Source organism: Nilaparvata lugens, chromosome 9 (genome assembly GCF_014356525.2).
Source record: "Nilaparvata lugens isolate BPH chromosome 9, ASM1435652v1, whole genome shotgun sequence".
NCBI lineage: Eukaryota > Metazoa > Arthropoda > Insecta > Hemiptera > Delphacidae > Nilaparvata > Nilaparvata lugens.
The window spans coordinates 40,701,388-40,726,387 of NC_052512.1; the positions used below are offsets into that span (position 1 = coordinate 40,701,388).

Here is a 25,000-nt window from a genome sequence, read left to right on the forward strand (position 1 = left end):
GGAGAAGCCGTTTGATTGCACCAGCACTGTGAGTCCGAGTTGTCATGCCTCAGAAAGTTTTCCAGAAGTCATTTCAACTTATGTCTTCAATTTATCGAGTGCATTCACACACAACCTCATCACTCATAAACTTTCCTGCTTAAACTTGAATCATTCTTTGTTAAGGAGAAGAATAAGATCCAAAAAAACACAAGGATGAGAAGGGAGAGAAGAAGAAAAAATGAAAGGAGAAGAAGAAGAAGTTGGAGTGGGAGAGAAATTAGAGCAAATAAAACAAAAGAAGGAGAAGGGAGAGAGAAGAAGAAGCAGGAGGAGAAGTAGAAGAAGAAGAAGAAGAAGGAAGAAGAAGAAGAAGAAGAAGAAGAAGAGAAGAAGAAGAAGAAGAAGAAGAAGAAGAAGAAGAAGAAGAAGAAGAAGGTGCAGAAGTGGGAAGAAGAAGGCGGTGAAGAAGAAGAAGGAGGAGTTGTAGAAGAATAAGAGCAAAAAAACAAAAGAAGGAGAAGAAGCGGGAGGAGAAGGAGAAGGAGAAGCAGGAGGAGAAGTAGAAGAAGGAGGAGTGGGAGAAGAATAAGAGCAAAAAAAAAACAAAAAAGGAGAAGGGAAAGAAGAGGGAGAAGAAGCAGGAGGAGGAGGGAAAGAAGAACAAGAGGAGAAACATCGTCTTCTCGACTCAGAGAAGCGTTAAACTGCAACTTTATCTTTGGACAGAGTTAATAAATTCAATATCGGCTACACTGTCCTCTCTCTTTCCTGAGAGCGCTCTATTTCTTTCCTCCACTTCAGGACCCCAAGGATCAGATCCTTCTCAGAAAGGACTTTTTTCGTTTAACCTATAACACCGAATCACCCATAACCCCATCGGCCATAAAAATATGTTCCGTGGCATCCAAGTGGAATAATCTTCCTTTATTTCATGTTAATACGCCTAGGTCCACATTCGACTCTGAAATACGGTTTATGAACAATGAAGATGTGCTAAGAATGTATGCTTACTGTAGTTTATGGTTTCCAAATTTTCAGATATACTTTGTTTTTCCATATCTGAAAAAATAAGTCCCGGTTGAACAAAAGCCGGTTATAGTATCTTACGTCACAAGGACGGGAAGGGGCCTTTTGCAGGCGAGAATGATGTTTCTAGTCGAGGCGTCAGCCGAGTAGAAACTTTAGATTACTAGTAGTTCTGTGAACAGTAGAACTCACGCAGTATTCTCATCCACAAGTACCTGATTGAAACTATAGACCTTATGGAAATACAGCAATAGACTGGCTTCTCCACACATCTGTGTAATCACTTGTCAGCTGATTTATGATGAATATTTCTATAGTCTGATTTTTCTTTCCTCGCCCTCTTACCATAGGTAAGGAAGTAGCGCTTTCCGAAAAAAAAAATTAAGGTACCCCAATTTCTTAATTTTCTCACGTTTCAAGGTCCCTGAGTCCAAAAAAGTGTTTTTTGGGTATGGTCTGTAGTGTGTGGGTGTGTGTGTGTGTGTGTGTGTGTGTGTGTGTGTGTTGTGTGTGTGTGTGTGTGTGTGTGTGGTGGTGTAGGGGTGTGTGTGGGTGTGTGTGTGGTGTGTGGGTGTGTGGTGTGTGTGGTGGTGTGTGTGTGTGTGTGTGTGGTGTGTGTTGTGTGTATGAGTGTATGTGCGTCGGTGTACAACGAGATCTCATCTCCCAATTAACGGAATGACTTGAAATTTGGAACGTAAGGTCCTTACAATATAAGGATCTGACACGAACAATTTCGATCAAATGCGATTCAAGATGACGGCTAAAATGGCGAAAATGTTGTCAAAAACAGGGTTTTTCGCGATTTTCTCGAAAATGGCTCCAACGATTTTGATCAAAATCATACCTAAAATAGTAATTGATAAGCTCTATCAACTGCCAAAGTCCCATATCTGAAAAAATTTCAGGAGCTCCGCCCCATCTATTCAAAGTGTGATTTTGGATTCCCGATTATCAGGCTTCAGATACAATTTAAACAAAAAATTCCAAGTGGGAAAGATAGAGCATGAAAATCTCTCCAATTTATGTTCAACAACATTTTCATCTAAAATTCAAAATATGCTCGATATTCGAGAAAATGTTATTATTTCAATTTCTAACTGTTGGCAACTGTTGATTCTATTAAATCATTCACTATGAAGAGATAGAACACTTCGTGTGTCTCCAGCATTATTGTCCTGCCACCAGCTGACTTAGATCTTTGAATAGTAAACTTGAGATGCGCGTGTACACTAGCGTCAGGTGATATATTTTCATAACGGCAAGGAAAGTTGTGTGAGTGCGCCACACCAGATTTTTAGATATACTTTGTATTTCCATATCTGAAGTACTGTAGTTCCGTGAACAGTAGACTTCACGCAGTATTCTCATCCACAAGTACCTGATAGAAACTATAGACCTTATGGAAATACAGCAATAGATGGCTTCTCCACACATCTGTGTAATCACTTGTCAGCTGATTATGATGAAATTCTATAGTCTGATTTTTTACTCTAATATTGCGTATGAAGGAGGCTCCTTTTTCCTTTTATATTGTCCTTGAAATGCAAAATTTCCAAAAAACTTGTATATGACGTCGACGCGCAATTTGAAAGGAAAATACCTGTCAAATTTCATGAAAATCTATTACCGCGTTTCGCCGTAAATGCGCAACATATAAACATATAAACATTTAAACATTAAGAGAAATGCCAAACCGTCGACTTGAATCTTAGACCTCACTTCGCTCGGTCAATAACATGGTGAATCAGATTATACTGATGAGTTGTACAATAATATTAAGCTAGGAAAGTGATGAAATATGCAAAAGTTAAGGTACTACTGTAATATTTTCACATGAAACGGTGAAGTTTGGACCTTAAGAAGTCCATTCTCAGAGGGGGTATCAAGGATACCAACCCTTCTGCACTTGGCCATAAGATTGATTGATTGAGTACTTTATTTATGTAGATTACAATATATACTGGCTTATACACTCATATACAATAGCTTACAATACAGCAAAATTATAGATGAATTTGATAATAGAGACTAAGAAAATAATTATTGAACTGTATATGATATGAGAAAGTAATTTGTAATATAATAACTATAGATAATTAAATTGTTATGCATCTACATAAATTGGCGGAGCTTTGGACATATCAATGTCCATTCTTTGGAAAGAATATTAAAAATATCCTCCCCACTAACTCACTACCGAAAGGTAATATAGTAACAATAGATAATAATTATATTGTTATGCATGTACATAAATTGGCGGAGCTTTGGACATATCAATGTCCATTCTTCGGAAAGAATATTAAAAATATCCTCCCCACTAACTCTCTACCAGACAGAGACTCTCTATCAGAGACTCTCTACCAGTGACAGAGAGAAGAAGGAGGAAAATAAGAATACTACATTGTGAAATTGGAATGAGAGGTGGTTGGAGCTAATAGACAAGTCTGGGAGTGCATTTCACACTATTTCAGTTTCCTCTAAGTGGTGAGGTGAGTTGCTGGGAGTTTTCAAGTGCCTGCTGAACTTAAGTGTATATTTAAGTGTCTAGCACTTGTCTATTATTCCGCACCAATACTCCACTGCCTCCTAGAATAGTTACAGTATCTCTTACTTCAACAAACTATCCAGACACTTACAATCCGACCGCTTTACCTATCGGCGGTGGGCCACTAGACTAAAATACTACCCGTTCAAAAACATCCAACATTTTTGAAAATGTATCTTTCCATTAGCAACAGAAGCTCTTTTGTATCTTCTCAAAGGCAACGTTCTGAATCCGAAAAGATACACAAGGAGCTTTAATGTATCTTTCCATTAGCAACAGATGCTATTTTGTATCTTCTCAATAGCAACGTGTTGCATCCGAGAAGATACACATAAAGCTTCAATGTATATTTCCATGAGCAACAGATGATCTTCTGTATCTTCTAAATAGCAACGTTTGCATCCGAGAAGATACACAAGAAGCTTCAATGTATCTTTCTATAAGCAACAGATGCTCTTTTGTATCTTCTAAAAGCAACGTGTTGCATCCGAGAAGATACGCAAGAAGCTTTAATGTATCTTTCCATAAGCAACAGATGCTCTTTTGTATCTTCTCAAAACCAAAGTGTTGTGTCCGAGATGATACACAAGAAGCTTTAATGTATCTTTCCATTAGCAACAGATGCTCTTTTGTATCTTCCCAAAGGCAACGTTCTGTATCCAAGAAGATACACAAGAAGCTTTAATGTATCTTTCCATGAGCAACAGATTCTCTTTTGTATCTTCTCAATAGCAACGTGTTGCATCCGTGAAGATACACAAGAAGCTTCAATGTATCTTTCCATGAGCAACAGATTCTCTTTTGTATCTTCTGAAAAGCAACGTGTTGTGTCCGAGATGATACACAAGAAGCTTTAATGTATCTTTCCATAAGCAACAGATGCTCTTTTGTATCTTCTGAAAAGCAACGTGTTGTGTCCGAGATGATACACAAGAAGCTTTAATATATCTTACCATAAGCAAAAGATTCTCTTTTGTATCTTCTGAAAAGCAAAGTCTTGTGTCCGAGATGATACACAAGAAGCTTTAATGTATCGTCCCATAAACTACAGATGCTCTTTTATATCTTCTGAAAAGCAACGTGTTGTGTCCGAAAAGATACACAAGAAGCTTCAATGTATCTTTCCATAAGCAACAGATGCTCTTCTGTATCTTCTCAATAGAAACTTGTTGCATACGAAAAGATAAACAAGAAGCTTTAATGTATCTTTCCATGAGCAACAGATTCTCTTATGTATCTTCTCAATAGCAACGTGTTGCATCCGAGATGATACACAAGAAGCTTTAATGTATCTTTTCATAAGAAACAGATGCTCTTCTGTATCTTCTAAAAGCAACGTGTTGCATCCGAGATGATACACAAGAAGCTTCAATGTATCTTTCCATAAGCAACAGATTCTCTTTTGTATCTTCTGAAAAGCAACGTGTTGTGTCCGAGATAATACACAAGAAGCTTTAATGTATCTTTCCATTAGCAACAGATGCTCTTTTATCTTCTGAAAAGCAACGTATTGTGTCCGAGATGATACACAAGAAGCTTTAATGTATCTTTCCATTAGCAACAGATGCTGTTTTGTATCCTCTCGAAAGCAATGTGTTGCATCCGAAACGATACACAAGGAGCTTTAATGTATCTTTCCATAAGCAACAGATGCTCTTCTGTATCTTCTCATAGGCAACGTTCTGTATCTGAAAAGATACACAAGGAGCTTTAATGGATCTTTCCATTAGCAACAGATGCTCTTCTGTATCTTCTCAATAGCAGAGTGTTGCATCCAAAAAGATACACAAGAAGCTTCAATGTATCTTTCCATAAGCAACAGATGCTATTTTGTATCTTCTCAAAGGCAACGTTCTGTATCCGAAAAGATACACAAAGAGCTTCAGTGTATCTTTCCATTAGCAACAGATGCTCTTTTGTATCTTCTTGAAGGCAACGTGTTGTATACGAGAAGAATATCGGGGTACCGAGCTTTGCTCTGGAGTGTAAAAGCATAGAAAATTTGTAACGAAAGTTTGAATTCATAGTTTATATTTATTTATTCATTTTCTCACTCGTACAATTATTTTAACAGTTATATGAGGAGGCACAACAGGCGTATGCCTTAGAGGAACGATAGCATAAGTAGATATCCCATGGTATAGGGCGTTTATGTCGCAACTTTTACTGTTAACTCAAGCTGATAGTCCACGTATTTCTTTCCCAAAAAGGTGTGTGACGGCGGTAGTCTCTCATATTATGCCGTTCATACACACTTACCCGGCCAAAACAGTAGAAATCTTCAATAATCTATACTAATCGACTTGAGATAACAGTAGAAGTTGCGACATATAAACGCCCTATACCATGGGATATCTACTTACGCTATTGTTTCTCTATGGTATTGCTGACTGATAAAATTAGTATTTTCATAAATATATAGATCAGTATTTTCATAAATATATAGATCAGTATTTTCATGTATTTTTGCTGTATTCAGATGAGGCGAAAGATAAATAATAAAATAGAAGTTGTCCTCACCTCGCAGTTGGAATGGCTGATATTGCTCAGGTTCAGTCTGAACACTTTGTCCCTGGAAAAGATGAAAAATCAATTAATACTTCCATCAGACATCTTGAATTATAACTTGAAAATAGCCTCATTCTCAGCTGGAGAGTGAACAGAAAACAGAATGGAGGAGAAACAGTTAGAAAGAAAATAGTATATTTCGCACCTAGAGCAGAAAATGAGATTTTTCCGGATCGGAATCGGTTTTCAAGTCCGAGGCCGTAGGCCGAGGACTAGAAAAGATTGAGAGCTGGAAAAACATTTTTGCCCGTGGTGCGAACGATATTTTTCGCCACACTACAGGTATTGCTGACAAAAAAATAAAGAATACAAAAAAGAATACTCGTTAAGCTATTGTACCTATCTCTTGATTTTAGTGGTAGAAGATTTGCAGTCAGGATTTAAGATTCTTTTAAAATTTCACTTGGAATACCACAGTCATCTTCAAGCATTTTTGAAAATTCGGAATGCACTAATCAACAATAAATAATTGAATAAAACTGGTTGTGAAGCGAATGCTGAATTAGTTTGATTCGAAACTGGAACTGAATTTCATGGCGACTTCAGCTGATGATGAATGTGGACACTCGCCCGATCTAGCGGATGACTAATTAAATACTTCCATGAGCGGCTGGAAAGAGACAACTTTCTGGCCTAGACCGGAAAAGAAACCCTTTTCTGACGTCGTCTGCAAACAAGGTCTTTCAGATCTAGGTAGGGACTGGAAAACAGCTGGTTTCTGTGCAGTGTGGCGAAATAGTATATTTCGCACCTAGAGCAGAAAATGAGATTTTTCTGGCTCGAAATCGGTTTTCAAGTCCAAGGCCGTAGGCCGAGGACTAGAAAAGATTGAGAGCCGGAATAGCTATTTATGTATTAAGAGCATAATGCGCGAAATAGTTATCACGTGACGGGAAGCGGAGCGTGATAATTTTGCAAGAGCGATAAAGAAGCATTACATGCAAACTACATACAAAATTTTTTCTACAACTACCCAAACCTGTTAAATTTACTTATATCGGCGTAGTTACAATTACCTACTTTTTAGGTTAAGATCTGACTTTTTGGCGAGCTGCTTACAATCAGCTTATTAGGGAGCATAAAGAAACTCTTCTGTGCATGCGCGAATGATTTGTGAGCGTAAATCTATTGCGCATGCGCGAATGGTTAGCGAGCGAAAAAGTAGATTCTCCTCAGAAATAAGCTGTTTTACGAGGAGAATTGAGTGTGTAAATTCTTTCTTACGCACAGTTGTAGAAAAAACATTTTGTTCATGGTGTGAACTCTATTTTTCGCCACACACAAAAATAAACAATATATATATATATATATATTATATATATATGAATAGAATAGTTGTTGCTCTAGCAAATCTGAGGTAATCTGAATATCAGGAAATTGTCAAAGTATTTTTATTTTTTATTCTGATTTGTCTAAATAACCTAAAAGATGATATTGCATTATGTGGGAGGTTGAGTTTATACTTTTTTATTCTTTCAAATGACAATAAGATGATATTATTATGAATGTTTTAATTATTGAATAATGAACACAAATAATGAAAAGTTTTTTGTTCAGCTGTTTTTTGATAACCTTTGTTAGTTCCATGTTAGCGGCTGGAAAGGGTACTCTTTCCGGCCCTTTCCAGCCTAGGCCGGGAAGAAACCTGTTCTGACGTCAGACGAGAGTCGTCTGCAAAAAATGTCTTTCAGATCTAGGTAGGGACTGGAAAGCTGCTGCTTTCTGTGCAGTGTGGCGAAAATACACAATACTGAAAAATATACACAATACTGAGCATCTGTTGCTTATGGAAAGATACAGAAGATATAGAAGGAGAAGAATAAAAAAGGAGAAGAAAAAAGAGAAGAAGAAGAAGAAGAAGAAGAAATAGAAGACACTAGAGGAAGAGACAGTAGAGGAAGAAGAAGAACAAAATAAAATGTGCAGGTACCGTAGCATAGGTTCGGCTGTCGCAAGATTTACAAGCATTGAAAACGAAATTGCACATAGATTTTGAGGAGGCGAAAAAAGGTAGAGGAGAATGTAGGACTAGTGGAGAGGAGAGGATATCTCTTGGAATGAGAAAATTTGCAGGGTGCTAAAATTGATTTGCAAAGGTGAAAAGTTACCCACCGTCTGCTACCCAGGGCTATGAGGGGTCCCAGTATAGGTATACCAGGCACCTATGAGGGGCGTAAAGCTATCATAGATACAGATATACTGTTCACCAGATCAGTGATATACAGCTGAACTCCAATCATTGGGATAGGGTGGCATATAACACCTATTGCAACCGGGGCAAACCATTATATATTACTACATCGCGGTTCTTCGGAAGAGGGAGGAGAAGGAAGAAAAAGAGAAGAAGAAGGAGAAGAAGAAATAGAAGAAGAAGAAGGAGACGAAGTAGAAGGAGGAGGAGGAGGAGGAGTGGGAGGAGGAGGAGGAGGAGGAATGGGAGGAGAAGACAGGATAGGAAGATGGAAAAAAGGAGAAGAAATGCTTAAAAATCTGGTGTGGCGCACTCACACAACTTTCCATGCCGTTATGAAAATTGAGCAACTGACGCTAGTGTTCCCGCGCATCTCAAGTCTACTAGATCTGAGCCAGATGATGACAGGACAATAGCGCTGCAGACACACGAAGTCTGCTATCTTTTCATAGTGAATGATTTAATAGAATTAACAGTTGCCAACAGTTTGCAATGGAATAATAACATTTTCTCGAATTTCGAGCTTATTTTCAATTTGAGGTGAAAATGTTACTGAACATTAATTGTAGAGATTTTCATGCTCAATCTTTTCAATTTGAATTTTTTCGTTTAAATTGTATCTGAAGCCTGATAATTGAGAATCTAAAATCAAACTTTGCATAGATGGGGCGGTGCTCCTGAAATTTTTACAGATATGGGACTTGTGGCACTTGATAGAGCTTATCAATGACTATAATTTAGGTATGAATTTGATCAAAATCGTTGGAGCCGTTTTCGAAAAAATCGCAAAAAACCCTGTTTTTGACAACATTTTTGCCATTTTAGCCGTCAAGTTGAATTATTGCATTTGATCGAAATTGTTCGTGTCGGATCCTTATAGCGTAAGGACTTCAAGTTTCAAATTTCAAGTAATTCCATTAATTGGGAGATGAGATATCGTGTACACAGACGCACGTACTTTCATACACACACACACACACACACACACACACACACACACACAGACCAATACCCAAAAACCAGTTTTTTGGACTCAGGGGACCTTGAAACGTATATAAATTTAGATATTGGGGTACCTTAATTTTTTTTGGAAAGCAATACTTTCCTTACCTATGGTAATAGGGCAAGGAAAGTAAAAATTATAAGCATAGCATATTCAGCTCCGCTAACTCTCTTTATCTTACCCTCCCTTCTTTACGTTTTTTCTTCCTCTTCTTCCTCTTCTTCCACTTCTGTCCTCCTGATTATCATTGGTAAAACTACTTCGATGTCCTGCCGCTAATCTATCCTTGACTACTCCTTGTTATAATATTGTTGTTCTTCTTCTTTTCCTTCTTATCCTTGTTCTCCTTCTCATTCTTCTCCCACCTCTCCTTCTTCCACTTCCTGTTCTATTTCTTCTTCTGATTCTCCCACTCCTTCCTGTTTCTACCACAGCTTGTTATAATCTCTCCGCTACGCAACCCGTTTCTAAGCTCGTCTATCTGGTGCTAATGCTCTCTGCCTTACAGGTATTATAGGTATATGGGTATTATAGGTATTATAGGTATTATGGGTATTATAGGTATTATAGGTATTATGGTTGCACTTGCTCTAATTGCTCCGCTGCTTTGATAAACCAATCACCCTAGATTAACAAACTCCTAGTCCTAGATTATCAACTCCGGTTCAAGAGTAAGTCAGCTATAACGGAATTGTTCAGGTATTCCAGGTAAATCTCTATGTCCCGATCGCACAAAAGCCGGTTAAATTTCAATTGTGATCAATTCCACGTTAGCCAATCGGAGTAGGAGCAGAAGAAGGAGATGAAGAAGAAGTAGGAGTTGAAGAAGTAGAGGGAGGAGGAGATTGATTGATTGATTGAGTACTTTATTTATGTAGATTACAATATATACTGGCTTATACACTTATATACAATAGCTTACAATACAGCAAAATTATAGATGAATTTACATAATATAGACTAAGAAAATAATTATTGAACTGTAATATGATATGAAAAGTAATTGTAATATAATAACTATAGATATTATATTGTAATGAATCTACATAAATTGGCGGAGCTTTGGACATATCAATGTCCATTCTTCGGAAAGAATATTAAAAATATCCTCCCCACTAACTCTCTACCAAAGAGAATAAGAGGGAGAGGGAGAGTAAGAAGAAGGAGGAGAATAACAAGAAGAAGAAGAAGGAGAAGAAGAAGAAGAAAAAGAAGGCAGGAGAAGAAGAAGAAGAAGATGAAGAAGGTGGTGGGGGAGTAGAAGGAGGTGAAAAAGGAGAAGAAGAGGAAGAAGGAGAAGAAGAAGGAGGAGAAGAAGAAGGAGAAGGAGAAAATGAAGAAGAAGGAGAAAAAGAAGGAGGAGGAGATGGTGATGAAGAAGAAGAAGAAGAAGGAGAAGGAGGAGAAGAAGAAGAAAGAGGAGTAGAAGAAGAATAAGAATAAGAATAAGAAGAGGATTGAGAATAAAATCCAGGAAGAAGGTGAAATGTGTTGAGAAGTCGTATAATAATGGTAGTCACGTTGTTATAAGTTATGCTTCACATACACGACTTTTCTGACAAACTTATTCCTATCATACATTCCTATACTACTGCTTATAGGAGTGAGTCATAATAATGTTTTAGAACCTTTCAATAAATGGAGACGGTTGTAGATATAATACTGTCACTTCCAGGATAAGTTATTGGTCAAAAACTCTACCATTTGACGTACAACTGAATTTCAACCCCTCATAAGGGGGTGACTAAGGGATTGTCACTCGAATATTTTAAATGTATACACCTATTGTGTGGTACATCATTTTTTCAAATGCCTTTCTATAACAACACATATGATATCAATTGAAATGTGCTATGATACTTTCATCCGAAAAGGCGGCTGATTGAACTTTATCAATTATTTCTTCAAAAACTAAAACTTCAATCAGCCGCCATTTTGGATACAAGTATCATAGAACATTTTTTCGATGCATCTTTTTTCTTCCAATAATGCTTTTTAAATTATGTACCACACAAAAGGTGTTTACATTTTATAATATTCAAGTTACAACCCCTAAGTCACCCCTTATGAGGGGTTGAAATTCAGTTGTACGTCAAAAGGTAGAGTATTTGACAAAAACTTATACTGAAAGTTACAGTATTATATCTACAACAGTCTACAACTTATTGAAGTAGAACCCGTCATATACATATGACTCACCCTGTATGTTACCATTGAGGAAGTAAATATTACTTATTTTGTTTGTGTTATTACATATATTTATCCCTCAAATACATGGTAAAGCTCGAGTTACTAACAGATATAAATATGTACCGGTGAAGTATAAATATAAATATGAAGCTATATATGTATGGAGATGATAACCTAGTTTATAATAATTATTCACAGGATTTGCACATGACCACCTGAGTAAAAATCAACTGCAAAATTTCTGCCGCTTGAAAGTTAGTGACAGATTTCGCGCGCAAAAGTTAGCGCACTAATTTGATCTCGAAAAGTTTCGCCAACCTGAAAAGTGCGGATGACACAAGCGATACGGTTGGTACGCGTGTGTCATTATGGCGCCAAGTGTAGTTTTGGCGCCATATCTGTCAGTTTTCGCGCGCGATTCTAATGGGAAAGTTAGACGGAAGCTTTCCTCTAGTGGCATTGGAAAGCTCATTTATGACAGAGGATAAATTTATGACGGTATCGCCAGGTGAGTTTTCTGTGTTATGTTTAGAGTGGGGATTTTCACCTCCCCGTGTGGGATGAACTTCTGAGATTTGGAGAGCCGTTAATATCCAATTCACTAGATGAGTATTCAATTTACTGAAATAGTATATTACGCTACAAGCACAGGAAGTTAGTGTTTACGGTATGAGGATATGTTATGCGAATACTGTAAACACCTTTCTGGAAGAGTCGCGTACGATATTTTCGCCATACTACAGGTATAGCTGACACCAAAAAGTTAGGCGGTTTCGTGGGTCTCTTGTGCGTTCCAACAGCTGATGTTGTCAAGTAGAGTTGTCATCTAGCTTGGCTTAGGTGATGATTTTCAAATCAAAAGAGACAATAAATAGATGCATTGCATCAGATGTGAGTAGGTTACACCATGTGACCTATGAAGCCGCCTAACTTTTTGGCATCAGCTGTATAAGAATAATAAATTGAATAAGAATGTTTGATGAGGGGGGAGGGTAGCGGAGTAGCCGGAAAGCGTACTCTTTCCGGCCTCGGCCGGAAAGGAAAGAAACCAGTTTCTTACGTCAGACAAGAGTCGTCTGCAAACAATGTCTTTTAGATCTACGTAGGGACTGGAAAACAGCTGCTTTCTGTGCAGTGTGGCGAAAATGACCAAACATAACTTCTAGTTTAGATATTTTGGTCAATCTTGGTAAATTCAAAAACTTTCACAAAAATTGATATTTTCAGAATTTTATTTGTTTCAAGATTTCATTACGTCAAGGATTTCAGTTTATCAAGTTTTCAATTGAATCCTTGCGAAGCACAGGTTACCTAGTGGTTTTGAATATTTGATAATAGTATCTTATGTCACAAGGATGGGAAGAAGCCTTTTGCAGGCGAGAATGATGTTTCTAGTCGAGGCGTTAGCCAAGACTAGAATTTCATTCGAGCACTGCAAAAGACATTCACGTCCAAGTAACGTACACTATTTTTTGTTATTATAATCTAAAGAAGAAAAATTGGAAAACAGAGAACATTACCTGCTTTTGCTGATGTTACTACATGCATTCTATGAACATAACCTAGTTTACAAAATCGGAATCAGGGAATTTCTTGATTGTCATTGACAAAACATTCACCTAGAGCTCTTTTTGTAGCAGTTTTGCTGTTCCTATTTCATAGCTAGGAAACATACTTTTCTGTAAAGAAAACATATGATTTTCTTACAGTAGAGTATGATTGATTGATTGATTGATTAGCTGCCTTTATTAACCCTTTATTGCACAATTTAAAATTTTGTTCTCAAAAAAATATGTCATACCCCATATAGCATATTAATAATGGAAAAAATAGAGAAAAAATTTTTTTTCATCTTACTTACCCTTACTGGTCCAAAACAAGGTTTGGGTCTCCTGAGACCCATTGCCCATATGGAGGTGTTGGGCCATATACTCAGTTATCTTCTGCTTGCACACTATTTACATGGTTTTGTTACTATTACACTCTTGTTTCTCATATTCATAGTTTGTCTAGTTGAGGAATTTGATATTGCTTATGATGATGATGATGATAATAATAATAAAAAATCGTAGTTTATAAAAATTGAAGTTTATAGCTATTTATTCAAATTTGATAATCCATATAGCCTACTAAAAATGAAGAATGAAAGTCCTACTGTATTTCTGTCTTTCCTGTTTCCATTATTTTATTCTTATCATTAATTATTATGTAAATTGAAAAACAGTTCTTCTTATTATTGACACAAAGGTAGACATTACATTTTGTGCACTTTGAAAATGTCTTTGTGCTGCAATTCGGGAGTTTACATCGCTGTCGAATCTCACAAAATTCTGGCCAATGACCTATTTGATCCAAACGGACGTCTTTTGGCGGTGCTGGTGTAGTTGGTCCTTTTCTCCTCTTCATCTGAATCTGCTCTTCTATTTCATTCCTTGGCCGGCCTCGTGAAGAGGTGATAGACTCACCATATCTGCAAAGACACACAGCAAGCTCTGTGCGAAATTCAGACAATGATTTTGCTTTTGCTTTAATATTATTGTCTTTGAAGCATCTCTTCTGTAGCAACCAAGAATTGACTACTGTCAAATCTAGAAGGTGAAAAAATAATCGAAAGTACCATTTCTTGCTTTTGATTCGGTTCCGGTATCGTCCAATGTGACTATCTAGTAAATCAACTCCCCCCATATGTCGATTATAGGTACACACTATTTGAGGGCATTCCACATTCACCGTTTTACGTTCTTTCCTATCATAACGCGACACAATTGATTTTGGATTTACACCAACAAAGGATGATGCCAGTGTAACAATTTTATTGTCTTTCCATTGAACTGCTGTTATTGTCACATTTTCAATTTCAGTAGAGCATTCTTCAGCATATCCTCTGGATTTCTTCTTCATCTCAGCTTCACTTGAAAATTTGAGACCTGGGAAACGATTACATCTGACTGTTCCCAGGCTATGTATTTGTCTTTTTTCCAATTCTACAAGAAGTGGTAGAGTTGTATAATAATTATCAAAATACAACTTATAATGACAATTATTTGGAATAGACCTAGCCATTCTCAATACAATATTAGCACATGCCCCTAGGTCTGGTTCTCCTAGTTGTGCTCTGAGTAGAGGATCATCTTCAAGGCCGCTATAAATTTCTATCTTATATGCAAAACTACTAACACCAGCCAAAATGAAAAGTTTATAGCCCCATTTGTGGGGCTTGGCAGGCATATATTGTTTCAAAAAGTGTCTACATTTAGTCGCACACATTTGTTCATCTATAGAGAGTGACTCTTCCAAAGGAACAAGGGATAACCTATCATTGAGATGATCAAGCACTGGCCTTATTTTGTGCAGTCTATCTTGATTGTTCACAGCCATAGCATTATTATTGAAATGTAGGTAGCGCTTGATGCTTTCAAATGTTTTTACACACATTGTCTCCATGACAGTTTTGTTTCCAAGAGTAGCATTCCAATAACTACGAGTGTTGGGCAAGCGCACTAGTGACATTATAATACAAATCCCTAAGAACTTTCTCAATTGAGTTTTGTCTAATAGAAATGCCTTGTTGGGGTCAAGCTGTATGCTATATAGATGTGTTTCATTACAAATCCTATCTAAGAGTTCATCATTGAAAAAAAACTGGAAAAACTGTAATGGAGTCTCTAATGACAAAATTTCATCAGGTAATTTTAAGCTGCCACTGAAATTGATTTCTTCTTTTTTTTCAAGTGAATTGACTTTCCAAATAGCATTTCTTGATATGGAATTACGTGTGGGTTTACCTGGTTTATGAGAAATCTGTCTATTGTCTTCTGTTGTACTAGTCTGTGCTTCTGTGCTGCTGTGTTGATCTGATGTGGTTTCATTATTTCTGGATCGCTTATTACGGGTAGGCCTTTTTGATGAAAGATTTTCATGTTGTGGTTTCAGGACTTCTAGCGGTTTTTTTCTTTTCATGGATGAATAATTATTTTCTTCTCTGATTCCTGGTGATAGTTCCACATTCAATCGACTTACTGACTGTTCTATCTCAGATTGTGAGTTTGAAGGGGGTGCAGGAAGGTCAGATGATTCAGGAATGTGTGCTAAGTTTGGAATTTTTATATCTCTGCTTGAAGAATTGATTGTAGTTCCTTCATCATCATCCGATTCTTCAAGCTCATCCTCACTGAAGAGTGGATAACCAAAACATTTTCTAATTCAGCTAATAATTGATCTTCTGATATATATTGGTCATCTGACATTATGATGAATAATTTATATTGCAGGAAAATATAAGAGAAAATCGTTCAATTTCATCACACAACTTAGTAAATGTTCACTGCACTAGCCTAGTGATGTTATGGATGACAGTCTTACAGTGTGAACAATAAAATCTACACGAAAACTATAGAATAAATTTGAAATAATATCACCTCAAGTCTTACTAAGAAAAGTTGGCACAATAGATCACCATTGATGACAAAAAATAAGTTTATTCACAGTATTTAGGCTATCAGTTCACAAGAAGACACATAACCTACAAACATAACCTGGCAACTTCATTCATGTCTGACCGGTGACCGGACTGCACAATGGGTACAGAAGAACAAACTGTTTTTCATCGATAACTATTCAATTCTTCAAATTTACAAACAACTAACGTCAGAAATAAAATTAAAGCAGACAATAATGAACTCTCAATATTTTTCCCGAATAATCACAAACTTCTCATAACTTTTCAAGCACTTTCAAAATCAACTGTTTCACTCGATCACCTAATGCATAGAGCTACAGAAAATAAGAGTACTACTTTGATTAAAACTGAACTCTAGCGGACAGTTCTTGAACTAGCTGGTTTACCATGCTTTGGGGATCAAAAGGAACAACATCCCAATGATGCAGAATTAAATTGGAGTTGAGCAGATGTGATAATATGGTTTGGGTCTTGTGGTACCCATTGTGCAACTAAGGGTTAAAAACCTAGGAGGGCGAAGTTAGGGCGCAGCCGGCCCTCTCTTACACTTAACCCTCCAGTATTTAACTTTAGTATGAACTTTTGTAATGAGAATAATATGTTTATTTGTTCTACAATCAGCTGTTTACCGGCTTGATCTCATGCATGTAAAATAGCTGAAATTGAATGAGTGACAAAACTAATTTATCCTAAAAAATTCGAGAATCATCTCTTACCAAATTTGAAACGATCTGACCCAAGAATTTGAACTTTAGTCGCTCATATCAACCAAGTCAATAGAGCGACTAGTCGCTGATCGACTGGGGCAGTTTTTTGCCTTTTTCCTTGCCCAAGTCTTGCCCTTGAATAAATTGGACAAAATAAAGTCTTGCCGTAGACTTTAAATTTGCCCCAGACTGGGGCAGATCGACTGGTGCTGAAATAGTTAATTATGTATTAAGAGCGTAATGCGCGACTTTATTGCTAGCGCAAAACAGTTATCACGCGACGCGAAGCGGAGCGTGATAATCTTGCAAGAGTGATAAAGAAGCATTACGAGCGAATTACATACAAAATTTTTTCTACGACTGCCCAAACCTGTTAAATTACTTATATCGGCGGAGCTACAATTACCGACTTTTTAGGTTAAGATCTGACTTTTTGGCGAGCTGCTTACAATCAGCTGATTAAGGAGCGTAAAGAAACTCTTCTGCGCATGCGCGAATGATTTGGGAGCATTAAGTCAATCTACTGCGCATGCGCGGATGGTTATCGAGCGAAAAAGTAGATTCTCCTCAGAAATAAGCTGTTTTACGAGGAGAATTGAGTGTGTAAATTCTTTCTTTACGTGCAGTTGTAGAAAAAAATCTTTTTGGGGCTGAAATCGACTGGGCCTGATCGAAAATCGATCATTACCTTGAGAGTAATGATGGAAAAAAATTATTCCTGAGAAAACTTTTCTATTTTCATAATTTGATGGTTTGCAAATCGAAGAACTTTGAAAAAATTACCTGTAAAAAAGTTGTTTTAGGCTTTTGTACAGCCTTGAATAATTCCAGACCTTGGGTTAAACTTGTTTTTCAATCAGTGTATATTGGACACTGAATACACTCTGGCCAAGGGAAATGTAACATACACACCATGGGTTGAATACAAGAAACAAGAAAGACGAAGAACAGGGAAAGAAAAACGTATGGAAAATGAGAATTGAGAGGAGAAATGTTTTTCATACGAGAGAAAATTAATTAGAGAAGGAGGAAGTAAATTCAAGTTTCTGAAACACATGACGTAAGCAGCTATAGTTTAATTCGTATGTATATTTATAATGAAACAGTGTAGTTGCCTAAGATAAATACTTGACAAGACAATGCCAAGATGTTTGTTTTGAGTAGTTCTTCTTCCACTTCATCTCATTCTTCTTCTTCTTCTTCTTCTTCTTCTTCTTCTTCTTCTTCTTTTTCTTTCTCCTCACCTCGTTCCTCTTTTTCTTCTTCTTCTCCTCCTGCTTCATCTTCTTCTGCTCCTCCTCCTTCTTCTTCCTCTTCTTCTTCTACTTCTTCTTCTTAATCTTTCTCCATTTCTTCTAACTCCCCCTCTTCTTCTTGTTCATCGCTTTCACTTCTTTTTTTTTACTTCATTATCTCACTCCTTTTTTCCACCTTCTTTTCTTCTTGCTCTCCCACTTCTACTACTCCTTCTTCTTCTTCATCTTCTTCTTCTTCTTCTTCTCCTTCACCTTCTGCTTCCTCATCTTCTTCTGTTCCTCCTCCTTCTTCTTCCTCTTATTCTTCTTCTTCTTATACTACTACTTCTTCTTCTTCTTCATCTTCATCAACATTATCTTCTTCTTCTTTTTTCTTCTTCTTCTTCTTCTTCTTCTTCTTCTTTTCCTCCCCATAAACCTACTCTTCCTTCTTCTCCAACTCTTCTTCTTCTTCACATTCTTTTTTTGCATCAAGAAGAAGTTGGAAAAGAAGAATGAGTGGGAGAGGAAGAGGGAGAGAAACAAGAAGAAGAAGAGAAAGGGGAAGAGGAAGAAGAAGGAGAATGGATCCAAAAAGTCACAACAAAATTTAAAGTTTGAGTTGGGAATAATCTCAGCGGTAGGCTCGCTCTCACTCTCTCATAATGAATGTCATTCTCATTTTCACATGAACCGCTGAAAATCGTAATAAAATTAACATCACTCCCACTAACTTTTCACATCCCTCCGCCTCCTCCTCGTCCTTCTCCTCCTCACTTCCTTGTCGTCATTTATATCTCCTCTCCTCTTCCTCCCACTCCACCGTTCATCCTTCTTCCTCCACCTTTCTCTTCTTCTTCTTGTTTCTCACCCTCTTCCTCTCCCACTCATTCTTCTTCCAATTTCATCATCTTCTTCTTCTTCTTCTTCTTCTTCTTCTTCTTCTTCTTCTTCTTCTTCTTCTTCTTCTTCTTCTTTCATAAACCAGCGCCAATGCATCTGCTGCTATCTGCTTGTGTTCACCTCAACAAACTTTAAGATGTTGGCCATATACTGTACTAGCCGTCAGGCTCGCTTCGCTCGCCATATCCGTCTAGCCAGGGGGCTCCGCCCCCTGGACCCCCGACTGGATCGTCCAAGAATGAGATCAGCAGGCTCGCTTCGCTCGCCTGCATTTTTCATTTGAGCATTTTTATCATAATTATGTTAGGACAATCCAGTCGGGGGTCCGGACTAAACGTCTGGCTAAACGGATATGGCGAGCGAAGCGAGCCTGACGGCTAGTAATATAATATTCCCAGGATTGAAGTAGCAGTGCCCAATCAATTTTTCCGCGATAAATGCATTTAAATCTTCAACTTGGTGCCAACCTAACAAAGTCAACTCGACTTAATGCCAACCTGACAAAATTATTAATTAAGTTGCCAGTTAACAACTGTTTCGAAGAGGTACTCTATCTAGATTATAGTTATATAGTAACATATGATATGGAAATTTCAATTATAATTAAGAGATTGGGAGAAGAAGAATATACATGTTAAAAGACGAACTTTAAACCCTCAAAAACAACCCTTAGAGTTAAAATATTGCCAAAAGATTTCTTAGTGCGCCTCTAAAGGGCCAACTGCACATACCTACCAAATTTGAACGTTTTTGGTCCGGTAGATTTTTAGTTCTGCGAGTGAGTGAGTGAGTGAGTGAGTGAGTCAGTCAGTGAGTGAGTGAGTGCCATTTCGCTTTTATATATATGTATAGTGAGGTCCACGTTATAATGGCAGTGGATTGAGATGGGAGAACAGCGTTGCCGATTCTCTCCATTAATTAATTATATTTCTACATTGTCAAAAACAGATTTGGCATCGTTGTGGAGCAAGAAAAGGATAGTACTACTTGCTTTGTCGAATGATAGACAAGGATATCAAAACCAAAGTTGATCAAATACTGCCGTTATAACGTGGACCTCACTATAGTGAGCATTATATGTTATATACAATTAGAGTGGTGGACACAGGAACAAGAAGGATCAGCAGAGGAAATAGATGATGAAGAAGAAGAAGAAGAAGAAGAGAAGAAGAAGAAGAAGAAGAAGAAGAAGAAGAAGAAGAAGAAGAAGAAGAAAAAGAGATGAGGAACATAAGATGATGAAGGAGGAGGAGGTCGATTAGGAGGAGGAGGAGGAGGAGGAGGAGGGTGAAGAGGTGGTGATGATGGGGAAGAAAGAGGAGGAGGAGGTCAAAGAGGAGGAGGAGATGCAGAAGAAGGAGAAGAAGAAAAAGAGAAGGAGGAGGACAAAGTGAAGGAGATGATGAAGGGGATGGAGGAGGAGGACAAGAAGGAGAAGAAGAAAGAAGAAAAAGAATATAATGATGATGAAGGAGGAGGAGAAGGGGGATGAGAACGAGGAGTGGGAAGATGAGAAGAGGTGGAGAAAGAGTGTAAGATAAAGTAGAAGAAGGAGACAAAAGGAATTGAAAAAAGTCACAAAATCAAAAAGTATTAGAAAGATCGATCAGTGTCAGAATCCTTTCTCTGGCGGCAAAACAATTATTTCAGAAAATCCTTCAGGTTTTGGATCCTTTATCCCCCTGGGTTGATATGTCACATATTTTCCACCACAAATCCGACATTCCACTATCCTCAGAGCGCAGTGAATCCTCATCCTTAGCGGCGAAAATATTGGGAAAGAGAATGTGAGAAGGTTACGGAGAGAGAGAGTGAAATGCATCAGAAAGCTTCCTTTTGAAATCGATATAATTGACCGAGCGAAGTGAGGTCTATGATTCAAGTCGACGGTTTGGCATTTCTCTTAATGTTCAAATGTTTCTATGTAGCGCATTTACGGCGAAACGCGGTAATAGATTTTAATGAAATTTGACAGGTATGTCCATTTTAAATTGCGCGTCGACTTTTATACAAGGTTTTTGGAAATTTTGCATTTCAAGGATAATAATATAAAAGGAAAAAAATCTGGTGTGGCGCACTCACACAACTTTGCTTGCCGTTATGAAAATTGATCAACTGACGCTAGTGTTCCCGCGCATCTCAAGTCTACTATTCAAAGATTTGAGCCAGATGGAGCTCCGCCCCATCTATGCAATGTTTGATTTTATATTCTCAATTATCAGGCTTCAGATACAAATTTAAACAAAAAATTTTGAGTGGAAAAGATTGAGCATGAAATTCTCTGCAATTAATGTTCAGTAACATTTTCACCTTAAATTGAAAATAAGCTCGAAATTCGAGAAAATGTGATTATCCAATTGCAAACTATTGGCAACTGTTGATTCTATTAAATGATTCACTATGAAGAGATAGCAGACCTCGTGTGTCTCCAGCGTTATTGTCCTTCACCAGCTGGCTCAGATCTTTGTTCATAAGTAGACTTGAAATGCGCGTGAACACTAGCGTCAGGTGATCGATCAATTTTCATAATGGCAAGGAAAGTTGTGTGAGTGCGCCACACCAGATTTTTTGTCTAAATTTCATTTGAAGTCTGATAATTGAGAAACTAAAATCAAACTTTGTATAGATGGGGCGGAGCTCCTGAAATTTTTACAGATATGAGACTTGTGGCAGTTGATAGAGCTTATCAATGACTAATCTAGGTATAAATTTGATCAAAGTCGTTGGAGCCGTTTTCGAGAAAATAGCGGAAAAACTTATTTTTGAGGAAAAGAAGAAATAGGAGGGCAGACATCTATAGTGAGGTCCACGTTATAATGACAGTATTTGATCAAATTTGGTTTTGCTATCCTTATCTATCATTCGACAAAGCCGGTGGTACTATCCTTTACTAGGTCCACAACGGTGCCAATTATGTTTTTACCAGTGTAGAAATATAATAAATTAATGCAAAGAATCGGCATCGCTATTATCCTATCTTTATCCACTGCTATTATAACGTGAACCACACTATAGGTATGGATTTGATCGAGATCATTGAAGCCGTTTTCGAGAAAATCGCGAAAAAACTTATTTTTGTGGAAAAGGAGGGAAGACATCTGGAGGTAGAGAGCAACGATTGTCATAGAACAGGACAGAAAGAAGAGGGATAATAAAGAGGAAGAGGGAAATAAGGAAAACGGAGTAGCAGACAAGGAAAAGGTGCAGACGAATTTCCAAGAACTGCATGGTTGATTTTCAACTTTCCAGTCGAGCTGAGATGAAACTCGCTTTTGGTGACACTTTTCCATCAAAAAATGTGTCTTTTTGATTTCTTCTACTTTTTCTCTTTCTCTCTTCCTCCTCCTCCACCCTTTATCCTCCTTCACCCTTTCTCCTTCTACTCCCTAACTCATCTTTCTTCCTTACCCCTAACTCTCTTCTCCCCCTCTTTCTTACTTTCTCCTACTTTTCTCTTTTTCCTTGACTTCTACTTCTCTTTTTCTCCTCCTTCGTTACTCCTCCCATTTCCTTTTTCCTCCTTCTCCCTTTCTTCTCCTTCTCCCTTCGTCCTCGTTCTCCCTTTCATCTTCTTCTCCGTCTTTCCTACTTCTCTTTTTCTCCTCCTTCTCACTTACTCCTCCTTCCTTACTCTTCCCATTCCCTTTTTGCTCCTTCTCCCTTTCTTCTCCTTCACCCTTCCTCCTCCTTCACCCCTTATTCTCCTTCTCCCTTACACCTCCTACTCCCTTTCTCATTTTCTTTCCTTCTCGTAACTCTCTTTTTCCCCTCTTTGTCACTTTCTCCTACGTCACTCTATCTCCTGCTACTCCCTTTTCCCCACTTCCCCACTTCTCTTTTTCTCCTCCTTCTCACTTGCTCCTCCCATTCCCTTTTTCCTCCTTCTTCCTTTCTTCTCCATCACCCTTCCTCCTCCTTCTCCACTTATTCTCCTTCTCCCTTCCTCCTCCTTTTCCCCTTTTTCTCATTCTCCCTTTCTCCTTCTACTCCCTAACTCATCTTTCTTCCTTTCTCCTAATTCTCTTTTCCCCCTCATCTTACTTTCTTCTCCTTCTCTCTTTCTCCGAGATTGATATGTCCAAAGCTCCGCCAATTTACGTAGATGCATAACAATATAATTATCTATAGTTATTATATTACAAATTGCTTTTTCATATCATATACAGTTCAATGATTATTTTCTTAGTCTATATTATGTAAATTCATCTATAATTTTGCTGTATTGTAAGCTATTGTATATAAGTGTATAAGCCAGTATATATTGTAATCTACATCAATAAAGTACTCAATCAATCAATCTCCTGCTTCTCCCTCTTTCCTACTTCTCTTTTTTCTTCTCCTTCTCTTTTACTCCCCCTTCCTTACTCTTACCACTTCCTTTCGCCTCCTCTCTTTCTCCTCCTTCTCACTCTCTTCTCCTTCTCCCTTCGTCATAGTTCTCCCTTTCTTCTCCTTCTTTCTTTGTCCTCGTTCTCCTATTCTACTCCAACTTCATTTCTCCTCCATCTCACTTCCTCGTCCTCCCCCCTCTCTACTCGTGTTCCCCTTCTCCTCCTTCAACCTTTTTTCTCCTACTCCGTTTCTCCTTCATTTCCCTTTCACCTTCTTCATCCTTTCTCCTTCTTCTCACTTTCTCCACCTTGTCCTTTTCTTCATATCCTTCCCCCTTATTCCATCTTCACCCTTTCTCCTACTTCACTTTTTCCCCTCCTTCACACTTCCTCCTCCAACACCCTTTCTCCTTCTTCTCACTTTCTCCTCCTTCCCCCTTACACCATGGTTCCTACTTCTCCTAATTCTAGGGAGGTGAGATGAGGTTTGAGAAGGAGGAGGATGAGGAAGACGGGGAGAAGACGGAGGAGTGGGGGCAATGAGTAGGAGGATGAGCAGGAGGGAAATGAGAAGGGGTGGAGGAGTGAAAGAAGAAGAAAGAAGAAGGAGAAAAAGGAGGCAGAGAAGAAGGTAACGGAAAAGAAAAAGAAAAAAGAATATGGTGAAGAAGAAGAAGAAGAAGAAGAAGAAGAGAAGAAGAGAAGAAGAAGAAGAAGAAGAAGAAGAAGGTGAAGGAGAAGGATAAGAAGAAGTAGAAGAAGACTGAAGAAGAAGAAGAAGTAGAAGAAGAAGAAGAGGAAGACTGAAGAAGAAGAAGAAGAAGAAGAAGAAGAAGAAGAAGAAGTAGAAGGAGAAGGAGGGGGAGAAGAAGAAAAAAGAAGAAGAAGAAGAAAAAGAAGCTGGAGAAGACTAGGGGAAATGGGGAAAAAATGAGAAGAAGAAGAAGATGGAGAAGAAAAAGAAAAAAGAAGAAGAAGAAGAATAAGAAGCTGGAGAAGACTGAGGGAAATGGGGAAAAAGGAAGAAGAAGAAGATGGAGAAGAAAAAGAAAAAAGAAGAAGAAAAAGAAGCTGAAGAAGAGTGGAGAGAGTGGGGGGAATGGGTGAAAAAGGAGAAGGAGAAGAATATCTCCTATTCTCTTCCTCCTCCCTATCGCCTCTTTCCCCCTTGCTCCTCCTTCTCCCTATCTCCTACTCCTTCACCATCCCTTATCCTTATATGCTCCTGATCGAAGAAGGAGGAGAGGAGGAGGAGAAGATCTTCCATTCTCCTCTTCCTCTCTATCTCCTCCTTCCCCATCACTCCTCCTTCCACCTTCATCCTCCTCCTACCCCATCCCTTATCCTTATTTGCTCCTGATCTGTCGAGACCGAAGAAAAGCGTGTGCTGGTGAAAAGCGGGAAAGCGTGTGCGCTCCAATGAACCAGGATTTTCCTCAAGGTGATTTTCCTCGTTTCATGTGACTGGTGAATTGCCAGAGAAATATTTCCTCCAATCTCCCAATGTGACTTTCTCAAATAATGATCTATTTTCGATATGATGCAGACGAAGGAGTTGATCATACAATGGATAGAAATAATGGATTCAGGACAAAAATTTGAAAATCGAAGTACTTTTTATCATTTTTTTTAGATCTAATTGACTATAGAATGATTTGAAACTTCGAAAAATGTTGTGTAAAAATTATATTTATAAATGTTTGAACAATCTTAGCCCGACCGAGTAAGCATGAATTAGAGCTAATATTTTGGGAACTTTAGAGCTTATATTATGGGAATTATAGAGCGTATATTATGGGAATTATAGAGCTTATTTATCTCTTTCCTGTATAGGGCTACTTGTTGACCGAGCGAAGT

The 25,000-nt window shown here is 37.9% G+C and overlaps 1 protein-coding gene across 1 annotated transcript in view; it reads right to left on the reverse strand.

Annotated features, from left to right (window-relative positions):
- Positions 1-25,000, reverse strand: part of LOC111062116 (semaphorin-2A) — a 303,344-nt gene that overhangs the window by 31,246 nt on the left and 247,098 nt on the right. Inside the window, exon 3 of the mRNA XM_039435336.1 lies at positions 6,077-6,128. Within this exon, the coding sequence (XP_039291270.1) occupies positions 6,077-6,128 (52 nt within the window). The remainder of the gene's footprint in view (positions 1-6,076; positions 6,129-25,000) is intronic.